Genomic DNA, 21,819 nt, shown 5'->3' with positions numbered 1-21,819 from the left:
GGTGGACCCATGACAAACAGCTCATTGTAAGCAGTTCCCCCTTGTCCAGAATGTAGAATCTCCAAAAAGAATGACACCTCAGAACCAGAAAATACGTTTCATACTTTATTTTAGCAAATCTCCTAGTGAAAGTCACATAAAGGGGGTGGATTAAGTTCTTTTTGTCACATCAGAATGAGAATATGTTGAAATTAAGCTATAAATCAAGTTATGCTTCCAAGCTGTACGATTCTAGGAAACTTACACAATCATGTCTTCTCTCACAGAAATGAATATATTTTATGCTGCGGGTGGGAAAACAATTTCCTATGAAATCTCGGCAGCTATAGGACATTAGCTTCTTCAGTTTGATACATGGGGCGCTTTTGATTGAAAATTCTAGCAAAAACTTGAAAGGAACCATGAAGTTCAGCCCTGTGAAATACAGTGGTCAGTGGTATCCTTGTACTAAGCCACATAATAGAGATGAAATCTGATTACCATATTTTTCACAGTATAAGAACCATTTGATGAATTTACTTGAAGGAAATGAAGGGAACGGCTTTGTTTTATAAATGTTTAGCTTTTTTAGCCTATTACAAGGACATACAGTGCATTTGGAAAGTCTTGAGACCCTTTCACTTTTTTCATATTTTGATATGTTGTGGCTTTGTGCTAATAAAAAGAAGTGAATAGAGAAAAACAAATATTTTGGACATAAGTATTCAGACCATTTACTATGACACTTAAAATCTGGCTTTAGGGGCTTCCCATTTTTCATGATCATCTTTGAGATGTTTCTATACTTTGATAGGAGTCCACCTGTGGTAAATTCAGTTGATTTGACATGATTTGGAAAGATATCCCCTGTCTTTATAGTGTCTCACACTGACAATACACATCATAGTGAAAACCAAGCCATGAGGAGGTAAGAACTGCATGTAGAGCTCAAAGACAAGACTGTGTGAAGGCACAGTCTGAAGAAGGGTACAAACAATTTCTACTCCTCTGAAAGTTCCCAAAAGCACTGGCTGCCCCACCAAACTAAGTAATTGGGAGAGAAGGGCCTTGGTAAGATAGATGACCAAGAACCTCTCCTTAGTAAAAGACAGATGTAAGTTTGCAAAAAAACATGTAAAGGACTCTCAGACTGTGAAAAACAGTATTCTCTGGTCTGATGAACCCAAGACTAAACTTTTTGGCCTCAATTCTAACATCATGTTTGGAGGAAACCATGCACTGCCCAATACCATCCTTACAGTGAAGTATGGTTGCTGCAGAATCATGATGTGGGGGTGTTTCAGCAGCTTGTACAGGGCAAGGTTAAGGGAAAGATCAATGGCGCAAAGTAAATAAATATTTATAAAAACCTGAACCAGGGGGTTCTGAACCTTAGACTTCCAACAAACCCTAAGAACACAGCCAAGGCGACATATCAGTGGCTTAAGGGCAACTTTGTCAATGTCCTTGAGTGGCCCAGAGAGGGCTGAAAATTGCTTTCTACCTATGGTCCCTTCTAACCTGGCAGAGCTTGAGAGCATCTGCAGAAAAGAATGGCAGAAAATCCCCAAATCTTGTGCAACCCTTGTGGCATCATACTAGCCTCAAAACTGGAGGCTGTAATCACTGCCAAAGTTGCTTCAACTAAGTCCTGAGTAAAGGGTCTAAATATTTTGGATCAGAGATCTGAATTTGATTTGTTCAAACACTTCGGTTTTAATGCTGTCTCTGTACAGCATTAAAATGTATTGTTTCCGTGTAGACAAAATGTGTTTCACCTCGGTACCAAACGCAGCTTTGGATTGCTATTTCAAAATGTTTTTAAAGGCGCACATGTGTTTACCGAATTAATTCAGCGAAGTCTTGCATGGCTTAGGGTAAAACAATTTTGCCTACACAGAAGCAATACATTTTAATCCTGCACAGAGACAGCATTAAAACCAGAGTGTTTTTGAACGAATCGACCGGATCTCTGATCCAAAGCTCGATTTGCTCAACAATACTTATGTCAGTGCAAGATTTTAGCTTTTCCTTTTTAATAAATTAGCAAAGAAACATTCTGCTTTCACTTTTTCATTATATGGTACTGAGTCCAGAATGAGGTACTGGGTCCAAGGCCACAACACTGTCCGAATACACTGTATGAAGACCCAGTGAGTCCAAAAATGATGGCATTTTTTGTATCTCCAAAATATAACATTCATTTTAGCATACAACACATTTTTAGAGATCTAAATATGAGCCCCCTTAACAGAGGCCTCTACAGTAATCTTACCCTTAACATGGATCTCCATAGCGGACCCTCTCCTTAACTGTGACCTCCACAGCGGCCTGCCCCCTTAGCAGTATCATCCACAGCGCCCTCCCCCTTTAAAGCTGACCTACAGCAGTGAAGAAAAATGGCTGGGCTGTTATGGAAACCTAGTGTAAAACTGTGTGTATGTGGAGACTAAGGGCCTGCGAGCTTCTATTGGCTGATAAGGGTCATGTGACCGTGTGTATGGAAGTTGGGCTATGAAGAGAAGGACCTGCAGGCTTCTATTGGCTAATGTAGGTTATGTGATGTGCCATATTTGCATTTTTTTTTTTTATCTATCAGGAACAGTACGTGCTAGAGAGCTGAAACCCAGTCTAAAACCTTGCCAGACACCTGATGTGCCAAATTTCGCGATTGTAAATGCGATGGGGCAGATTCCTTTAGCGGAAATACACACATACATACACTCAGCTTTATATATTATATTATATATATATATATATATACACTGCTCAAAAAAATAAAGGGAACACAAAAATAACACATCCTAGATCTGAATTAATTAAATATTCTTCTGAAATACTTTGTTCTTTACATAGTTGAATGTGCTGACAACAAAATCACACAAAAATAAAAAAATGGAAATCAAATTTTTTAACCCATGGAGGTCTGGATTTGGAGTCACACTCAAAATTAAAGTGGAAAAACACACTACAGGCTGATCCAACTTTGATGTAATGTCCTTAAAACAAGTCAAAATGAGGCTCAGTAGTGTGTGTGGCCTCCACGTGCCTGTATGACCTCCCTACAACGCCTGTGCATGCTCCTGATGAGGTGGCGGACGGTCTCCTGAGGGATCTCCTCCCAGACCTGGACTAAAGCATCTGCCAACTCCTGGACAGTCTGTGGTGCAACGTGACGTTGGTGGATAGAGCGAGACATGATGTCCCAGATGTGCTCAATTGGATTCAGGTCTGGGGAACGGGCGGGCCAGTCCATAGCATCAATGCCTTCGTCTTGCAGGAACTGCTGACACACTCCAGCCACATGAGGTCTAGCATTGTCTTGCATTAGGAGGAACCCAGGGCCAACCGCACCAGCATATGGTCTCACAAGGGGTCTAAGGATCTCATCTCGGTACCTAATGGCAGTCAAGCTACCTCTGGCGAGCACATGGAAGGCTGTGCGGCCCTCCAAAGAAATGCCACCCCACACCATTACTGACCCAATGCCAAACCGGTCATGCTGGAGGATGTTGCAGGCAGCAGAACGTTCTCCATGGCGTCTGCAGACTCTGTCACGTCTGTCACATGTGCTCAGTGTGAACCTGCTTTCATCTGTGAAGAGCACAGGGCGCCAGTGGCGAATTTGCCAATCTTGGTGTTCTCTGGCAAATGCCAAACGTCCTGCACGGTGTTGGGCTGTAAGCACAACCCCCACCTGTGGACGTCGGGCCCTCATATCACCCTCATGGAGTCTGTTTCTGACCGTTTAAGCAGAAACATGCACATTTGTGGCCAACTGGAGGTCATTTTGCAGGGCTCTGGCAGTGCTCCTCCTGTTCCTTTTTGCACAATGGCGGAGGTAGCGGTCCTGCTGCTGGGTTGTTGCCCTCCTACGGCCTCCTCCACGTCTCCTGATGTACTGGCCTGTCTCCTGGTAGCGCCTCCATGCTCTGGACACTATGCTGACAGACACAGCAAACCTTCTTGCCACAGCTCGCATTGATGTGCCATCCTGGATAAGCTGCACTAGCTGAGCCACTTGTGTGGGTTGTAGACTCCATCTCATGCTACCACTAGAGTGAAAGCACCGCCAGCATTCAAAAGTGACCAAAACATCAGCCAGGAAGCATAGGAACTGAGAAGTGGTCTGTGGTCACCACCTGCAGAACCATTCCTTTATTGGGGGTGTCTTGCTAATTGCCTATAATTTCCACCTGTTGTCTATCCCATTTGCACAACAGCATGTGAAATTGATTGTCACTCAGTGTTGCTTCCTAAGTGGACAGTTTGATTTCACAGAAGTGTGATTGACTTGGAGTTACATTGTGTTGTTTAAGTGTTCCCTTTATTTTTTTGAGCAGTGTATATATATATACAGTCAGGTCCATAAATATTGGGACATCAACACAATTCTAACATTTTTGGCTCTATACACCACCACAATGGATTTGAAATGAAACGAACAAGATGTGCTTTACCTGCAGACTGTCAGCTTTAATTTGAGGGTATTTACATCCAAATCAGGTGAACGGTGTAGGAATTACAACAGTTTGCATATGTGCCTCCCACTTGTTAAGGAACCAAAACTAATGGGACAGAATAATAATCATAAATCAAACTTCCACTTTCTAATACTTGGTTGCAAATCCTTTGCAGTCAATTACAGCCTGAAGTCTGGAACGCATAGACATCACCAGATGCTGGGTTTCATCCCTGGTGATGCTCTGCCAGGCCTCTACTGCAACTGTCTTCAGTTCCTGCTTTTTCTTGGGGCATTTTCCCTTCAGTTTTGTCTTCAGCAAGTGAAATGCATGCTCAATCGGATACAGGTCAGGTGATTGACTTGGCCATTGCATAAAATTACATTTATTTCCCTTAGAAAACTCTTTAGTTGCTTTCACAGTATGCTTTGGGTCATTGTCCATCTGCACTGTGAAGCGCCATCCAATGAGTTCTGAAGCATTTGGCTGAATATGAGCAGATAATATTGTCCGAAACACGTCAGAATTCATCCTGCTGCGTTTGTCAGCAGTCACATTATCAATAAATACAAGAAAAGCAGTTCCATTGGCAGCCATACATGCCCACGCCATGACACTACCACCACCATGCTTCACTGCTGAGGTGGTATGCTTAGGATCATGAGCAGTTCCTTTCCTTCTCCATACTCTTCTCTTCCCATCACTCTGGTACAAGTTGATCTTGGTCTCATCTGTCCATAGGATGTTGTTCCAGAACTGTGAAGGCTTTTTTAGATGTTGTTTGGCAAACTCTAATCTGGCCTTCCTGTTTTTGAGGCTTACCAATGGTTTACATCTTGTGGTGAACCCTCTGTATTCACTCTGGTGATGTCTTCTCTTGATTGTTGACTTTGACACACATACACCTACCTCCCGGAGAGTGTTCTTGATCTGGCCAACTGTTGTGAATGGTGTTTTCTTCACCAGGGAAAGAATTCTTTGGTCATCCACCACAGTTGTTTTCAGTGGTCTTCTGGGTCTTTTGGTGTTGCTGAGCTCACCGGTGCGTTCCTTCTTTTTAAGAATGTTCCAAACAGTTGTTTTGGCCAGGATTAATGTTTTTGCTATCTCTCTGATGGGTTTGTTGTGTTTTTTCAGCCTAATGATGGCTTGCTTCACTGATAGTGACAGCTCTTTGGATCTCATCTTGAGAGTTGACAGCAACAGATTCCAAATGCAAATAGCAGACGTGAAATGAACTCTGGACATTTTATCTGCTCATTGTAATTGGGATAATGAGAGAATAACACACACCTGGCCATGGAACAGCTGAGAAGAAAATTGTCCCATTACTTTTGGTCCCTTAAAAAGTGGGAGGCACATATGCAAACTGTTGTAATACCTGCACCGTTCAACTGATTTGGATGTAAATACTCTTAATTTAAAGCTGACAGTCTGCAGGTAAAGCACATCTTGTTCGTTTCATTTCAAATCCATTGTGGTGGTGTATAGAGCCAAAATTTTTAGAATTGTGTCGATGTCCCAATATTTATGGACCTGACTGTTTATCTTATATATATAAAAATGAGTTTCTGTCTGTCTAGACGTCCGTCTGTCTGTCTTTCTGGACGTTCTTTATGCTCGACGAAACAACTGGACCGATCTTCAACAAATTTGGCACACAGGTACATCAGGTGTCCGGGAAGGTTTTAGACCGGGTCTCAGCTCTCTAGGACGTACCGTTCCTGAGATATTCCCAAATAATGACCCACATTAGCCAATAAAAAGCCTGCAAGTCTTTCTCTTCAAATCCCAAGGTCACTGTTAAAGGGGCGGGCACTGTGAAAGTGACTGTTAAAGGGGTGGTTACTGTTAAAGGGGCAGTCATTGTGAAAGTCACTGTTAAAGGAGCGATCACTGTGAAAGTCACTGTTAAAGAGGCGGTCACTGTGAAAGTCACTGTTAAAGGGGAGATCACTGTGAAATTCACTGTTAAAGGGGCGGTCACTGTGAAAGTCACTGTTAAATAAGCGGTCACTGTGAAAGTCACTGTTAAAGGGACGGGCACTGTGGAGATCTCTGTTACAGGGACGGGCACTGTGAAAGTCACTGTTAAAGGGGCGGCCACTGTGAAGGTCTCTGTTAAAGGGACGGCCACTATGGAGGTCACTGTTAAGAAGGTGGTCAATGCTAAAGGGGTGGTCAATGCTAAAGGCGTGGTCACTTTCTACGGGGCGTGGTGGTCACTGTGAAAGTCACTGTTAAAGGGGCAGTCACTGTGAAAGTAACTTTTAAAGGGTCAGGCACTGTGGAGGTCACTGTTAAAGGGGCGGGCACTGTGAAGGTCATTGTTAAAGAGGCAGGCACTGTAGAAGTCAATGTTAAAGGGACGGCAACTGTGAAGGTCACTGTTAAAGGGGCGGTCACTGTGAAAGTCACTGTTAAAGGGGCAGTCACTGTGAAAGTCACTTATAAAGGGGCGGGCACTGTGGAGGTCTCTGTTACAGGGGCGGGCACTGTGAAAGTCACTGTTAAAGGGGCGGCCATTGTGAAGGTCACTGTTAAAGGGGTGGTCAATGCTAAAGGGGTGGTCACTGTTAAAGGGGTGGGCACTGTGGAGGTCAATGTTAAAGGGGCGGCAACTGTGAAGGTCAATGTTAAAGGGGCGGGCACTGTGATGGTCATTATTAAAGGGGCGGGTACTGTAGAGGTCACTGTTATGTGGGAAACTTTAAATAACACACGGAAACATAAAATAAAATAGATGAAATATACCCATGCGAAGCCGGGTTCTTCTGCTAGTCTTTTATATATATAAAAATTAGTTTCTGTCTGTCTAGACGTCTGTCTGGACGTTATTTATGCGTGACCAAACAACTGGACCGATGTTCACCAAATTTGGCACACAGGTACATCAGGTGTCTGGTAAGGTACCATTCCTGAGATGTTCCCAAAAAAATGACCTGCATTAGCCAATAGAAAACAACCCAGCCATTTATTTTCAATGCTATAAGTCAGCAATAGGCTAGGGCTACACGACCACATGCACAGCTCAGCAGACAGTATCACACAATAGACTTAGATACACAGCAGACAGTATCACACATGATAGGATTAGATATACAGCTCATCAGACATTATCACAAAGGATAGGATTAGATACAGAGCTCAGCAGGCAGTATCACACAACATAAGATTAGATACACAGTTCAGCAGGCTGTATTACACAACATAAGATTAGATACACAGCTCAGCAGGCAGTATCACACAGGATAGGATTAGATACACAGCTCAGCAGACAGTATCACACAGCATAGGATTAGATACATAGCTCAGCAGACAGTATCACACAGGATCGAATTAGATGCACAGCTCAGCAGACAGTATCACACAGGATAGGATTAGATACACAGCTCAGCAGACAGTATCACACAGGATAGGATTAGATATACATTTCAGCAGGCAGTATCACACAGGATAGGATTAGATACACGGCTCAGCAAAGATTAGATACACAGCTCAGCAGACAGTATCACGCAGGATACGATTAGATACACAGCTCAGCAATGATTAGATACACAGCTCAGCAGACAGTATAAAACAGGATAGGATTAGATACACAGCTCAGCAGACAGTATCACACAACATAAGATTAGATACACAGCTCAGCAGACATTATCACACAGGATAGGATTAGATACACAGCTCAGCAGACAGTATCACACAACATAAGATTAGATACACAGCTCTGCAGACAGTATCACACAGGATAGGATTAGATACACAGCTCAGCAGACAGTATCGCACAGGATAGGATTAGATACACAGCTCAGCAGACATTATCACACAGGATAGGATTAGATACACAGCTCAGCAGGCAGTATCACACAACATAAGATTAGATACACAGCTCAGCAGACAGTATCACACAGGATAGGATTAGATATACAGCTCAGCAGACAGTATCACACAGGATAGGATTAGATACATAGCTCAGCAGACATTATCACACAGGATCGGATTAGATACACAGCTCAGCAGGCAGTATCACACAGGATAGGATTAGATACATAGCTCAGCAGACAGAATCACACATTATAGGATTAGATACACAGCTCAGCAGACAGTATCACACAGGATAGGATTAAAAACACAGCTCAGCAGACAGTATCACACAGGATAGGATTAGATCACTGTTAGATCACATTAGGTCGCTATTATGGGGAAAACTGTCAATATCTTTTAACGACACACAGAAACTTTAAATTAAATAGATTAAATATACCCGTGCGAAGCCGGGTCCTTCTGCTAGTATATATATACACTCACCTAAAGAATTATTAGGAACACCTGTTCTATTTCTCATTAATGCAATTATCTAGTCAACCAATCACATGGCAGTTGCTTCAATGCATTTAGGGGTGTGGTCCTGGTCAAGACAATCTCCTGAACGCCAAACTGAATGTCAGAATGGGAAAGAAAGGTGATTTAAGCAATTTTGAGTGTGGCATGGTTGTTGGTGCCAGACGGGCCGGTCTGAGTATTTCACAATCTGCTCAGTTACTGGGATTTTCACGCACAACCATTTCTAGGGTTTACAAAGAATGGTGTGAAAAGGGAAAAACATCCAGTATGCGGCAGTCCTGTGGGCAAAAATGCCTTGTGGATGATAGAGGTCAGAGGAGAATGGGCCGACTGATTCAAGCTGATAGAAGAGCAACGTTGACTGAAATAACCACTCGTTACAACCGAGGTATGCAGCAAAGCATTTGTGAAGCCACAACACGCACAACCTTGAGGCGGATGGGCTACAACAGCAGAAGACCCCACCGGGTACCACTCATCTCCACTACAAATAGGAAAAAGAGGCTACAATTTGCACGAGCTCACCAAAATTGGACTGTTGAAGACTGGAAAAATGTTGCCTGGTCTGATGAATCTCGATTTCTGTTGAGACATTCAAATGGTAGAGTCCGAATTTGGCGTAAACAGAATGAGAACATGTATCAATCCTCTGATGGCTACTTCCAGCAGGATAATGCACCATGTCACAAAGCTCGAATCATTTCAAATTGGTTTCTTGAACATGACAATGAGTTCACTGTACTAAAATGGCCCCCACAGTCACCAGATCTCAACCCAATAGAGCATCTTTGGGATGTGGTGGAACGGGAGCTTCGTGCCCTGGATGTGCATCCCTCAAATCTCCATCAACTGCAAGATGCTATCCTATCAATATGGGCCAACATTTCTAAAGAATGCTATCAGCACCTTGTTGAATCAATGCCACATAGAATTAAGGCAGTTCTGAAGGCAAAAGAGGGTCCAACACCGTATTAGTATGGTGTTCCTAATAATTCTTTAGGTGAGTGTATATATGTATATATATATATATATATACACTGCTCAAAAAAATAAAGGGAACACTTAAACAACACAATGTAACTCCAAGTCAATCACACTTCTGTGAAATCAAACTGTCCACTTAGGAAGCAACACTGAGTGACAATCAATTTCACATGCTGTTGTGCAAATGGGATAGACAACAGGTGGAAATTATAGGCAATTAGCAAGACACCCCCAATAAAGGAGTGGTGACCACAGACCACTTCTCAGTTCCTATGCTTCCTGGCTGATGTTTTGGTCACTTTTGAATGCTGCCGGTGCTTTCACTCTAGTGGTAGCATGAGACGGAGTATACAACCCACTCAAGTGGCTCAGGTAGTGCAGCTTATCCAGGATGGCACATCAATGCGAGCTGTGGCAAGAAGGTTTGCTGTGTCTGTCATCGTAGTGTCCAGAGCATGGAGGCGCTACCAGGAGACAGGCCAGTACATCAGGAGATGTGGAGGAGGCCGTAGGAGGGCAACAACCCAGCAGCAGGACCACTACCTCTGCCTTTGTGCAAGGAGGAACAGGAGGAGCACTGCCAGAGCCCTGCAAAATGACCTCCAGCAGGCCACAAATGTGCATGTGTCTGCTCAAACGGTCAGAAACTGACTCCATGAGGGTGATATGAGGGCCCGACGTCCACAGGTGGGGGTTGTGCTTACAGCCCAACACCGTGCAGGACGTTTGGCATTTGCCAGAGAACACCAAGATTGGCAAATTCGCCACTGGCGCCCTGTGCTCTTCACAGATGAAAGCAGGTTCACACTGAGCACATGTGACAGACGTGACAGAGTCTGTAGACGCCGTGGAGAACGTTCTGCTGCCTGCAACATCCTCCAGCATGACCGGTTTGGCATTGGGTCAGTAATGGTGTGGGGTGGCATTTCTTTGGAGGGCCGCACAGCCATCTATGTGCTCGCCATAGGTAGCCTGACTGCCATTAGGTACCGAGATGAGATCCTCAGACCCCTTGTGAGACCATATGCTGGTGAGGTTAGCCCTGGGTTTCTCCTAATGCAAGACAATGCTAGACCTCATGTGGCTGGAGTGTGTCAGCAGTTCCTGCAAGACGAAGGCATTGATGCTATGGACTGGCCCGCCCGTTCCAGAGACCTAAATCCAATTGAGCACATCTGGGACATCATGTCTCGCTCTATCCACCAACGTCACGTTGCACCACAGACTGTCCAGGAGTTGGCAGATGCTTTAGTCCAGGTCTGGATTGAGATCCCTCGGGAGACCGTCCGCCACCTCATCAGGAGCATGCACAGGTGTTGTAGGAAGGTCATACAGGCACGTGAAGGCCACACACACTACTGAGCCTCATTTTGACTTGTTTTAAGGACATTACATCAAAGTTGGATCAGCCTGTAGTGTGTTTTTCCACTTAAATTTTGAGTGTGACTCCAAATCCAGACCTCCATGGGTTGAAAAATTTGATTTCCATTTTTTAATTTTTGTGTGATTTTGTTGTCAGCACATTCAACTATGTAAAGAACAAAGTATTTCAGAAGAATATTTAATTAACTCAGATCTAGGATGTGTTATTTTTGTGTTCCCTTTATTTTTTTGAGCAGTGTATATACAACGCCTGTGCATGCTCCTGATGAGGTGGCGGACGGTCTCCTGAGGGATCTGCTCCCAGACCTGGACTAAAGCATCTGCCAACTCCTGGACAGTCTGTGGTGCAACGTGACGTTGGTGGATAGAGCGAGACATGATGTCCCAGATGTGCTCAATTGTATTCAGGTCTGGGGAACGGGCGGGGCAGTCCATAGCATCAATGCCTTCGTCTTGCAGGAACTGCTGACACACTCCAGCCACATGAGGTCTAGCATTGTCTTGCATTAGGAGAAACCCAGGGCCAACCGCACCAGCATATGGCATATGGTCTCACAAGGGGGTCTGAGGATCTCATCTCGGTACCTAATGGCAGTCAGGCTACCTATGGCGAGCACATGGAGGGCTGTGCTGCCCTCCAAAGAAATGCCACCCCACACCATTACTGACCCAATGCCCAACCGGTCATGCTGGAGGATGTTGCAGGCAGCAGAACGTTCTCCACGGCGTCTCCAGACTCTGTCACATCTGTCACATGTGCTCAGTGTGAACCTGCTTTTCTATGTGAAGAGCACAGGGCGCCAGTGGCGAATTTGCTAATCTTGGTGTTCTCTGGCAAATGCCAAATGTCCTGCACGGTGTTGGGCTGTAAGCACAACCCCCACCTGTGGACGTCGGGCCCTCATATCACCCTCATGGAGTCTGTTTCTGACCGTTTGAGCAGACACATGCACATTTGTGGCCTGCTGGAGGTCATTTTGCAGGACTCGGGCAGTGCTCCTCCTGTTCCTCCTTGCTCAAAAGGCGGAGGTAGCGGTCCTGCTGCTGGGTTGTTGCCCTCCTACGGCCTCCTCCACATCTCCTGATGTACTGGCCTGTCTCCTGGTAGCGCCTCCATGCTCTGGACACTACGCTGACAGACACAGCAAACCTTCTTGCCACAGCTCGCATTGATGTGCCATCCTGGATAAGCTGCACTACCTGAGCCACTTGTGTGGGTTGTAGACTCTGTCTCATGCTACCACTAGAGTGAAAGCACCGGCAGCATTCAAAAGTGACCAAAACATCAGCCAGGAAGCATAGGAACTGAGAAGTGGTCTGTGGTCACCAACTGCAGAACCACTCCTTTATCGGGGGTGTCTTGCTAATTGCCTATAATTTCCACCTGTTGTCTATTCCATTTGCACAACAGCATGTGAAATTGATTGTCACTCAGTGTTGCTTCCTAAGTGGACAGTTTGATTTCACAGAAGTGTGATTGACTTGTGTTGTTTAAGTGTTCCCTTTATTTTTTTGAGCAGTGTATATATATATTTACATGTTTTTCACTTTTGTTTTTCACACATTAATCACAATGCCTAAGATTAGGCATTAGGTCCTCAATTTGTTAATACTCCTTAGGCCTCATACACACGACCGCAAATTGTGGATCCGCAAAACTTGGATATTGGCTGTGTGCATTCCGCAATTTGCGGAACGGACCAGGCGGCCCATTATAGAAATGCCTTTTCTTGTCCGCAAAACGGACAAGAATAGGAAATGTTCTATGTTTTTGCAGGGCCACGGAATGGAGCAACATATGCGGACAGCAAATCGATTCCTCATAAATCAACTTTATTACACAATTCTCCAAAAATTAGAATTTCGGAGAATCTGGAACGTTTGTGATTTATTTCCCATAAATCTCTCAAAATGCCAGCCACCATTTTACAGGTCAGAAGACAGAGAAGAAGACATCTGCCTACAAAAAGTGTTAATCTTTGTACCATTTTTTAATTTAAAAAAATCTGACATTGCAGTGTGCTATAAGACAGGCTGTGTGTTACAGCCGGAGGCACCATGTGTTTACACATAGCCGTATATGTCTCTGTCACTTTGACATTACTAATTCTGTCTTGGTGTTAAAGAGCTTGAAAGGGGTTCAAATACAGTTTTAGGAGCTAGAATTCTAAATGACCTATTAGGGCAATTGAGTAATTTTCAATTTGAGTCAAATTTATTTTGAGAGAATCAAATCTACCTGCCAATTTGACCAAATCGGACCCAAAAGAAAGTTTGGGAAATTTGCTAGAATCACTAGCCACTACCCTTCTGTTCATCACACAGGTGCTACTACTATGGCCATGCAATCACCTTGGCATAACAGTAACGACAAACCCTGATGTATAGTTTTGTCATGGTTTTTTCCATGTGGTCAACAGTAGAAAAAAAATATGAAACTTTTTACTTATATTACTATATATTATTTTTATGCTCTGTGGTATCCTTTCCCCTACTTTATCCTGTTACAAATTTCTTCTATATTACAGTTTACATGTCAGTTCTTACTAGTCCTTGAAAGCCGTAATTTTGTGTAAAAGGACATAGATTACAGAATAGCAGAATACTTACAAAAACATTACTATTCATTTTTTCTTAAACAACGCATTTAACGTCGCCGCTTTCACCAGGTGTTCGTCAAGCTATTTACTGCTTCCGAAAATTAATTGCAAAAGTATCTTTCTATTTCCAATTTAACTATGGCCAAAGGGAGCTCTTGTAGATAATTGCTTTTTATGATACAAGCTCTGCTATACGTTATCTCACGATCTAGCTGGAACATTCTTTTATGTTTTAAGTATTTGTTTTAATTGTCTCATTTGCATTGCTTCATGAGTTCAGCACGTTGCCTGGTATGATGAGCACCTTGTTCAAGTTTGTCCTTTCTTACAATTGTATAAATACAATATGGATTAGGAAATTGTGCTACTTGAAATATTGTTTTGTAACCAAAGAGCAAGAGAAATAAGTGTTTTATTCTTTTTTTAAGATTTATGATTGACACCAACCTAAGGCATTTAAGGAAGTGGCTGCTCCTGCAGCTTCTGACCGTCCCCCAATCCCACATTTTGAAGTCATAAGAAATCATGCACTGTATTCAAACCAACATATCCCTTACACCCTATTATGATCACAATACTAAAGGTCCTTTTACACAGGATGGATCAGGCAATTGTGGAGGAGTTTTCCTAGAAACACTTACTCCCGATAATTACCCTGGTAAGGCCTCATGCACACAACCATCACTGTCTACCAACCACACATCCACAAAATACAGATACTGGCCGTGTGCATCCTGTAAATTCTTCAGTCCTTATTATAGAAATGTCTATTCGCGTCTAGAAAAGAGGCAAGAATAGAACATGTTCTGAAATTTGTGAAATGCCTCATGGATGCAAAAAGCATATGGATGATCCATATGCTGTGCACATGTTTTGAGGCCTCATAGAAATGAATGGGTATGTGTGCAATCTGCAAAAACTGCGGATTGGACACAGACCCTAAATATGGTTGTGTGCATGAGATATAGTTACCAACTATCATCCAACGAATGAGTAAACATTTGTTCATCTGGGGAAATTACCACTGAGGCAGACACCAAAATCATTATTCCTGGGCAGCAGATCATCCTGTGCAAACAAGGATCTGCTGCTTAGAAATAATGATTCTTTATAGGGACAAGCAATTGCTGTAGCGTTTGCTCGTCCCCATACAGCAGGCAATTTTCGGGAATGAATGGGTCATTTGTGTAAAGGGCCATAAGGTGGCATGGAGCATGCAGAGCATTTAATCAGTGAAGAGGAAATATTTCATAAGAGTATAGCTTAAGCTCTACTATTTAAAATGTTAAGTACATTATGTGATTTGGGGGTACTATCTCTACTTGGTCAGAGAACGCCTTAGTCAGCATGAGAAGACTTATAGGCCATACATGCTTCTCTGCTTCTGGATAGAAAGGGATGCAAATGAGCTCTTAATAAGCTCTGCCTCTCATGCCAAGAGATGTAAAGCAGCTATCCTATTAAGTCAATGTTCAACCCTTTAAATAGGCCTTGAGACATGACTCGGATATTAAATAAGCCAGCACCTCATCTGCAGACAGCTGTTTCAGGGTGATTGCCCCTCATCAGTGCAAAGTAGAGAGTACTGGCTTAACTGGGTGAGAGGCCTGTCAGGATTTTGGGGTACTATCTCTCCTTGCGAAGAGAGTGTCTAAATCTGCATGAGAAGACTTATAGGCCATACATGCTGCTCTGGAATTCTGGGAAGAAAGGGATGCAAATGAGCTCTTAACAAGTTCTGCCTCTAATGCCACCAGACTCTGTACAGTATGTGATAAACACCACCAAAATATGTAGCATTCAAAAAGTAAAGACTAATGTCATGGTGCTAGGAGATGAAAATTTCCTTTAAAAGAGTTATCCACCTCCAGGAACCATTTGGCCAGAATACATCACATCATCAGATCTGAGAAGGAACACATACTTTCCTACTCCCCTCTGCAGGGTTTTGGCTCCTTTGGTCACCCACTGGCGTACTCTGATCCCATTTGTAAATATCTGGTTTAAAGAGTCACTTGTGAGAGGCAATGACATCAATGGGTCAAAAAGGGGTGTGCTTACCAATTTCATCCTGCTCTGCTCCCACAAACACCCCGTTGTCCTCCTCACTGGGATTTGTTCACTTGGCTTTAGTGGTGAAAGTTTCACCCAACCACTGACTTCAGCAGTATATAGCCTAAAATGGTAAAACATGCCATCCCACCTGGCTAGTCCCCCAGGATCAGTGACTTAATGGCTTGTATTTTTTTCACATATGGTATGAAACCTAAGACTTTTGTTGGGTTCTTTTTAATGTGGAGAATAATAATAATAAAAAAAAAACTCTTACTTTTTTCCGCAGAAAGACAAAGAAGATCAATGGCTGGAGAAGAAATTCCTTGGCAATAAAGACCAAATTGTTCTAGAACATCTACAATGGAATATGGGATATGAAATTCAGATCATAGCAACAAATAGACTCGGCCATTCTGAGCCAACAATGTTTGAGTTTATAATGCCACCAAAACCTAATATCATTGCAGGTAAGGTCATTTGCTGATTTTTTAAGTTAACTCTAGTCCATTTCAAAATAATAGCGCTTAAAAGGTGATGTATAATGTTAAAAAAAAAACTTTAACTTTCTTACAAGTTCCATACCAGTGCCTGTTGTCTGTGTCTGATATTACAGCATTTATTTGATGTTGAGCTGCAATATTAGACAAAGCCCATGAAGAGAATCAACCTTGATTTGTCTCTTGAAAGCCTATTTGCTCTAGCAATTTAGCTGTTTTGGTCAATATGATCCTTTTGCTAACTGTGTAGATGATATGAAATGTAATGGAACAATGAAATATCTATGTATAATAGTAAATAATAAAGTGATTATAGGTTATTTCAGACTACAGACAACTATGGAAGCTTTTGTTGGTAAAAGTTTTGAATAAGGAACATGTAGGGAAGGAGAGCAAGCCAAAACAAAAATAACATAGAGTGAAAGAATATGTGAATTATACATATCAAGAAGTCTGATTGAATCCTTAATGTCACAGATGTGCTTTTCCTTATAGTTTCACGTGGCTCAAGCTATCCTAAAATAAGCTGGATTTACACTGCCCGACTGAGCAGGCAATTATTGAAAAGGGACAGTTCCTTCCCAAAAATTGCCTGCTTGTTAGTGTAGATGAAGAGCTGCCATTGCTCGTCCTACAGATTAATAGTTTTTCCGCTTATTGGTGGATTTGGAATCTCCCATAAGCTCTTTTATTCTTTGAATGTGGTGTATTTCCTGACATCAAGAGCTTACGATGGGTGTTGGGCGAGCGTGCTCGGCCGAACACCATTTTGACTCGAGCATCGCGATGCTCGGCACATCGCGGTGTTCGGCCGAACACCGCGTGTGTTCGAGCACGATGCTCGAGTCTCCTCCCCGCATGTTTATTGGCTGCTACGCAGGGAAAAGTTTTGGAAGATGCTGAGAGAGTATGTAGAAGACTGTGACAGCGTCCTCAGTGATCTCTCTGTGCCTTACAACTATTGGATGTCCAAGCTGGACATGTGGCACAAACTGGCGCTCTACACCTTGGAGGTGCTGGCCTGCCCTGCTGCCAGCGTTTTGTCAGAGCGGGTATTTAGTGCTGCTGGGGGCATAATAACTGATAAGCGCATCTGCCTGTCAACTTAAAATGCTTACCGGTTGACTTTTATCGAAATGAACAGGGCCTGGATTGCTCCTGACTTCTCTACTCCACCAGGGGAAAGCGGGTGAACATAAAGGCACTTTAAATGTGGTATATTGAATACACTGTATTCCCATGCACCCCTTCCACCACAAAAAAAGGGTATATGGTTCAATCTTCCTTTTCTCGTCCTCTTCTTCCATCATATCAACATGCTTATTAGGCTGCCCTCACTCATAATGTTTTTGAGGGTCAGATCAGCGGCAGGCCCTCGCCCCAAATGTTTTAGAGGGTCAGTTCAGCAGCAGGCCCTCGCCCTTAATGTTTTAGAGGGTCACCAGCAGGCCCTTGCTCCTAATGTTTTTAAGGGTCACCAGCAGGCCATCAATAATAATTTTTTAAGGGTGTGTATAATGCCCTCCTTTATGTGTAAAGGGTGTATTAGAGTGCTGGTTCCTTGTAATTTTTGGCAGCCCTTTTACTTAGTGCATAGGCTTTATGAGTGTTGAGTGTGGGAGTCCCACTACCTGAACAATTGTACCACAATGTGAATGAGGCCCTCCATTATGTGATATATAGGTTGTATCGAAGTGGTTCTTCCTTGTAATTTTTGGCAGCAGTTGCACTTTATATACAAGTAAATTATCACGACCGGCGTGCCGATCCCATACGTGACGCAAAGGGAGGGAAAAGGGAAGGCCCTGTCCAAGGGAGAGGGAAAGGTGGTGACCCCTAACTCACCTTGAGGCTGACACCTGACTGCCCTGACGTCCCTAGACAGGGTTCTCACCCGTACGCCGATCATGTGCCTAAACCCTGGCTTTCCCTAAGATGAGCCCTATGTAGTGAACGGGGCGGTGGGATCACTTGTCCTCACCACTAACACTAAAGGAAAACACCAAGGAGAGGACAGACAATACAGACAAAACATATAATCCCAGGTGGGTCACAACAGCGGACAACAAAAGCCCAACAGGCATCCGGGGGGGTAACGCTCTGGAACGACAACCAGGAGTCACAGCTACACAGCTCCACTGGGTCAGTATAGAAGTCCAGGCAGGAAGCTCTATATCTGGCAACCAGAGAAGTGGGAGGGAGAATATAAGGAGGTTGGGAGTGACGGACAAGAAACAGCTGAGGAGAAGAAGCTACAGATCCCTGAGTGAGACAAAAAGGATTGCAAGGCAAACCCAAGAACTTATCATAAAGAAACAGCGCGATCTTTAGACATAGAGCGCGCAGCCACTCGCTGCGACTTCCTGACCCCGGGTATAATGGAGTCAGACATGGCTCTTGACTCCCTCGTGACATAAATATACAGGACAGAATGTTTCCTAATTTTTTTTCCTCTAAAATCAAATTTATCTTTGGTTTTGTGCATATTATTGTCAGTCTGTAAAAGTGGTGTACTACTCGGACAACATCGTTCCCAGCAGTGACCTGGGAGTCCAAGATGCATCCAGACATCCTCCCCATGCTGTTCCCAAACCATTTCAGTGGTGTTTCCATCAATTTCTGACCTTTTCCTGTGAACCAGACACCCTCCCCTCTTCAGAGCAGGGGGTGTCTGGTTTATTGCTCTGGTTCTCCCATTGACTTCCATTGTGCTCTGCTGCTCTGTAGACCCAAGCATCCCAAGTGTTCTACTCGAGCACCAGAGCACCCGAGCACTTCGGTGCTCGATCAACACTAGTGTCGAGGTAGTTATCCAAAGTCCAGGAATCAAAAAGTAATAAGAGGATTTCCATGCTTTGAAGAGGCTGAAATAAACTACGTTATTTGTCAGATGTTCCTGATTTTATTAGAAAACTAGATCTGAACATTGTAATATTACAGTTCTGTGCAAACTCCAAGTTGGGTAATAAAATATCATCCATAGAAAGTCTATGGAGCAATGTTGCATATCCATATGCTTGTGATTTCATTTTGAGTTTTTTTGTGGTTGTGGCATGCTTCATTACAGTTGTCTACTATATATGCATTATATAGTCCCCTACAAGCATTGCTGATAAGGAATGTGTGTGGTTACTAAGGATGTATGTTAAAGATGCCTACATCAACACTCCAGTGAAGGAATATATAGGGGAGATAAATCTATGTGTCCCTGCTGTGAAATAGAGTGAAGGTATACTCACAAAAAAGTGCAATGATTACTGAAGTTGTTGTGCCGTAGTAAGTTTTGTTGGAACTAGGGAAAAGATTTTTGGTAAAGAGTGGAATTAGAGTTTAACTTGTCTTATAATTGATATTAAAGGGGTTATCCGAGTTAATGAAAAAAAAAAAAAAACTCTTAAAAAAGGATATACATATAATTTGGTTAAGCTAGATTTCCTGAAGTTAAAACCCATATGTCCACCTTTTCATGGTTCTGTCATTGCTTTGTTTACATGCTGAGGGGGCGTATAACAACAAAGCCTGAGCTCTGCCTCATGAATATTTCTGGGCGTGAACAACCTGACCTTCCCCGCCCCCTGCTCTGCACTTTGCATAAAAAAAACCACACACGATCATCTCCTAGCTCACACTGGCAGAAGATCTTCCTGTCACTTTGCAGTTGGAGCTGCCTGCCGGATCCGCCGATCAGTGTGACAACTGACAGCATTTGTAGACGGATCCGGGTGCAAACCCATCTACAAATGCATTGCAAGGACGGATCCGTCTACAAATGCATTGCAAGAACGGATCCGTCTGGCAGTCTTTTTCACACTTTTAATGGTCTGCGCATGCGCAGACCGGAGGGACGGATCCATCCTTCAGTTGTTTTGCAATGCCGGGTCCGGCAGGCAGTTCCGTCGTCGGAGCTGCCTGCCGGATCCGCCGATCAGTGTGACAACTGGCAGCATTTGTAGACGGATCCAGGTGCGGATCTGTCTAGAAATGCATTGCAAGAACGGATCCACTTGTCATGCGGATGGACGGATCCCTCTGGCAGTCTTTTTCACAGTTTTCATGGTCTGTGCATGCGCAGACCGGAAGGACGGATCCGCCCTTCAGTTGTTTTGAAATGCCGGATCCGGCAGGCAGTTCTGTCGTCGGAACTGCTCGCCGGATCACTCTGCTGCAAGTTTGAAAGTAGACTTAGTCCTGCGTCCTCTCACCGTGCACTGCCGTGCTGCGCCGGAGCTCCGCACCCGTCCCCATTATAGTCAATGGGGACGGAGCGGCAGTCCAGCAGCACGGCCAAATAGCGGCAGGGCGGATCCTACAGGGTGAACAGCCTGTCGGATACGTCCTGCCGCTAGTGTGAAAATACACTTACACTAGTGTGAAAGTACCATTAGCATTATCTGTATCTAAGCAATATCTATATTATTCTAATATATATTCAATATGGATATTGCTTAGATAAATATATATATTGGTGGCAGATATGGATTTTATATAGCTGAATCAAAAAATATGATGGACTATTATATATTTATTTTTCCCAGGGGGTGGTAACTGTATAATCCGTAGTTGTTGGGGGATAACGTGGGTGTAAGTACGAACCCCAGACGCAGAGGGGATCACACTAACTCTAGCCCAGTGAGTGCAGGAGGGAGAAACATACCCTGCTGCCGGAGAAGAGATCGCCTCGGCTCTGGTATGTACTGCGCATGAGCGATCGCATACCATCGCAGAGGCAGTGTTAGAAGAGCTGGAGAGGGGCGGGCACCAGAGGCTCTGACGTCTCGATTACAGAGCCTGGCCACTCCCTCAAGCACGGAGAAGCCTGTAAATGAGACGTCATCGCCAGAGCCGGCTTGCTGACGTCGGGGGTCACATGACCCATAAGTGAACTGGCCAAACGGGGAAAGATAGCTAATGTAAGTGATTAGAAGAAACTTTCAATAGACTATAATAAGAGTAATTAGAATGAATTGATTTAAGTCAGATAACCCCTTTTAAATACACAAAAGTCTAAAATAAGACAACCTTATTTGTGGACTTTGGGGACAAATATTTTTCAAACCAATGGGCAATTTGATTGACAAATAACCTATTACACCTTCCTGGTTCATATATCCTATTGTATGTATATATGTATATAATCTGTTTAAATGGAGTGTTGGTCCTAAAAATCATTTCCTATGGTTGCCCCAAGGAACCTCAGTCTGACACTGATGGCTGGCACGTTCCATTCATATCATAATTTATTATGATCTTTTTTATACTATGATGAGTTTTATCTCTATTCTGTTATATAGCAATTATGTGTTTTGTGTTGTCTGTTTCCTATGCATAAGGAAAATATACTATAACCATTGTACAACCTCAATTCCAAAAAAGTAGGGAAATGTAAATACATGTAAATAAAAACTGAAGGTAGTGATACATAGACCTATATTATATTCACAAAAGATCATAGACCACATATCAGATGTTGAAAGTGAGACATTTCATTAAAATAATTTACCTATTTAGAACTTG

General features: G+C 43.4%; 1 protein-coding gene across 2 annotated transcripts in view; it reads left to right on the top strand.

The window, feature by feature from the left end:
• NCAM2 (neural cell adhesion molecule 2) overlaps nt 1-21,819 on the top strand; it is a 478,060-nt gene that overhangs the window by 367,617 nt on the left and 88,624 nt on the right. For both annotated transcript variants that reach the window (XM_040423215.1, XM_040423216.1), the window contains exon 15: nt 16,095-16,275. In XM_040423215.1, the coding sequence (XP_040279149.1) occupies nt 16,095-16,275 (181 nt within the window). The remainder of the gene's footprint in view (nt 1-16,094; nt 16,276-21,819) is intronic.

The sequence above is a fragment of the Bufo bufo genome, chromosome 3 (assembly GCF_905171765.1).
Source record: "Bufo bufo chromosome 3, aBufBuf1.1, whole genome shotgun sequence".
NCBI lineage: Eukaryota > Metazoa > Chordata > Amphibia > Anura > Bufonidae > Bufo > Bufo bufo.
The sequence above is the reverse complement of the archived record's forward strand: the minus strand, read 5'-3'. Positions and strand labels throughout refer to the sequence as shown.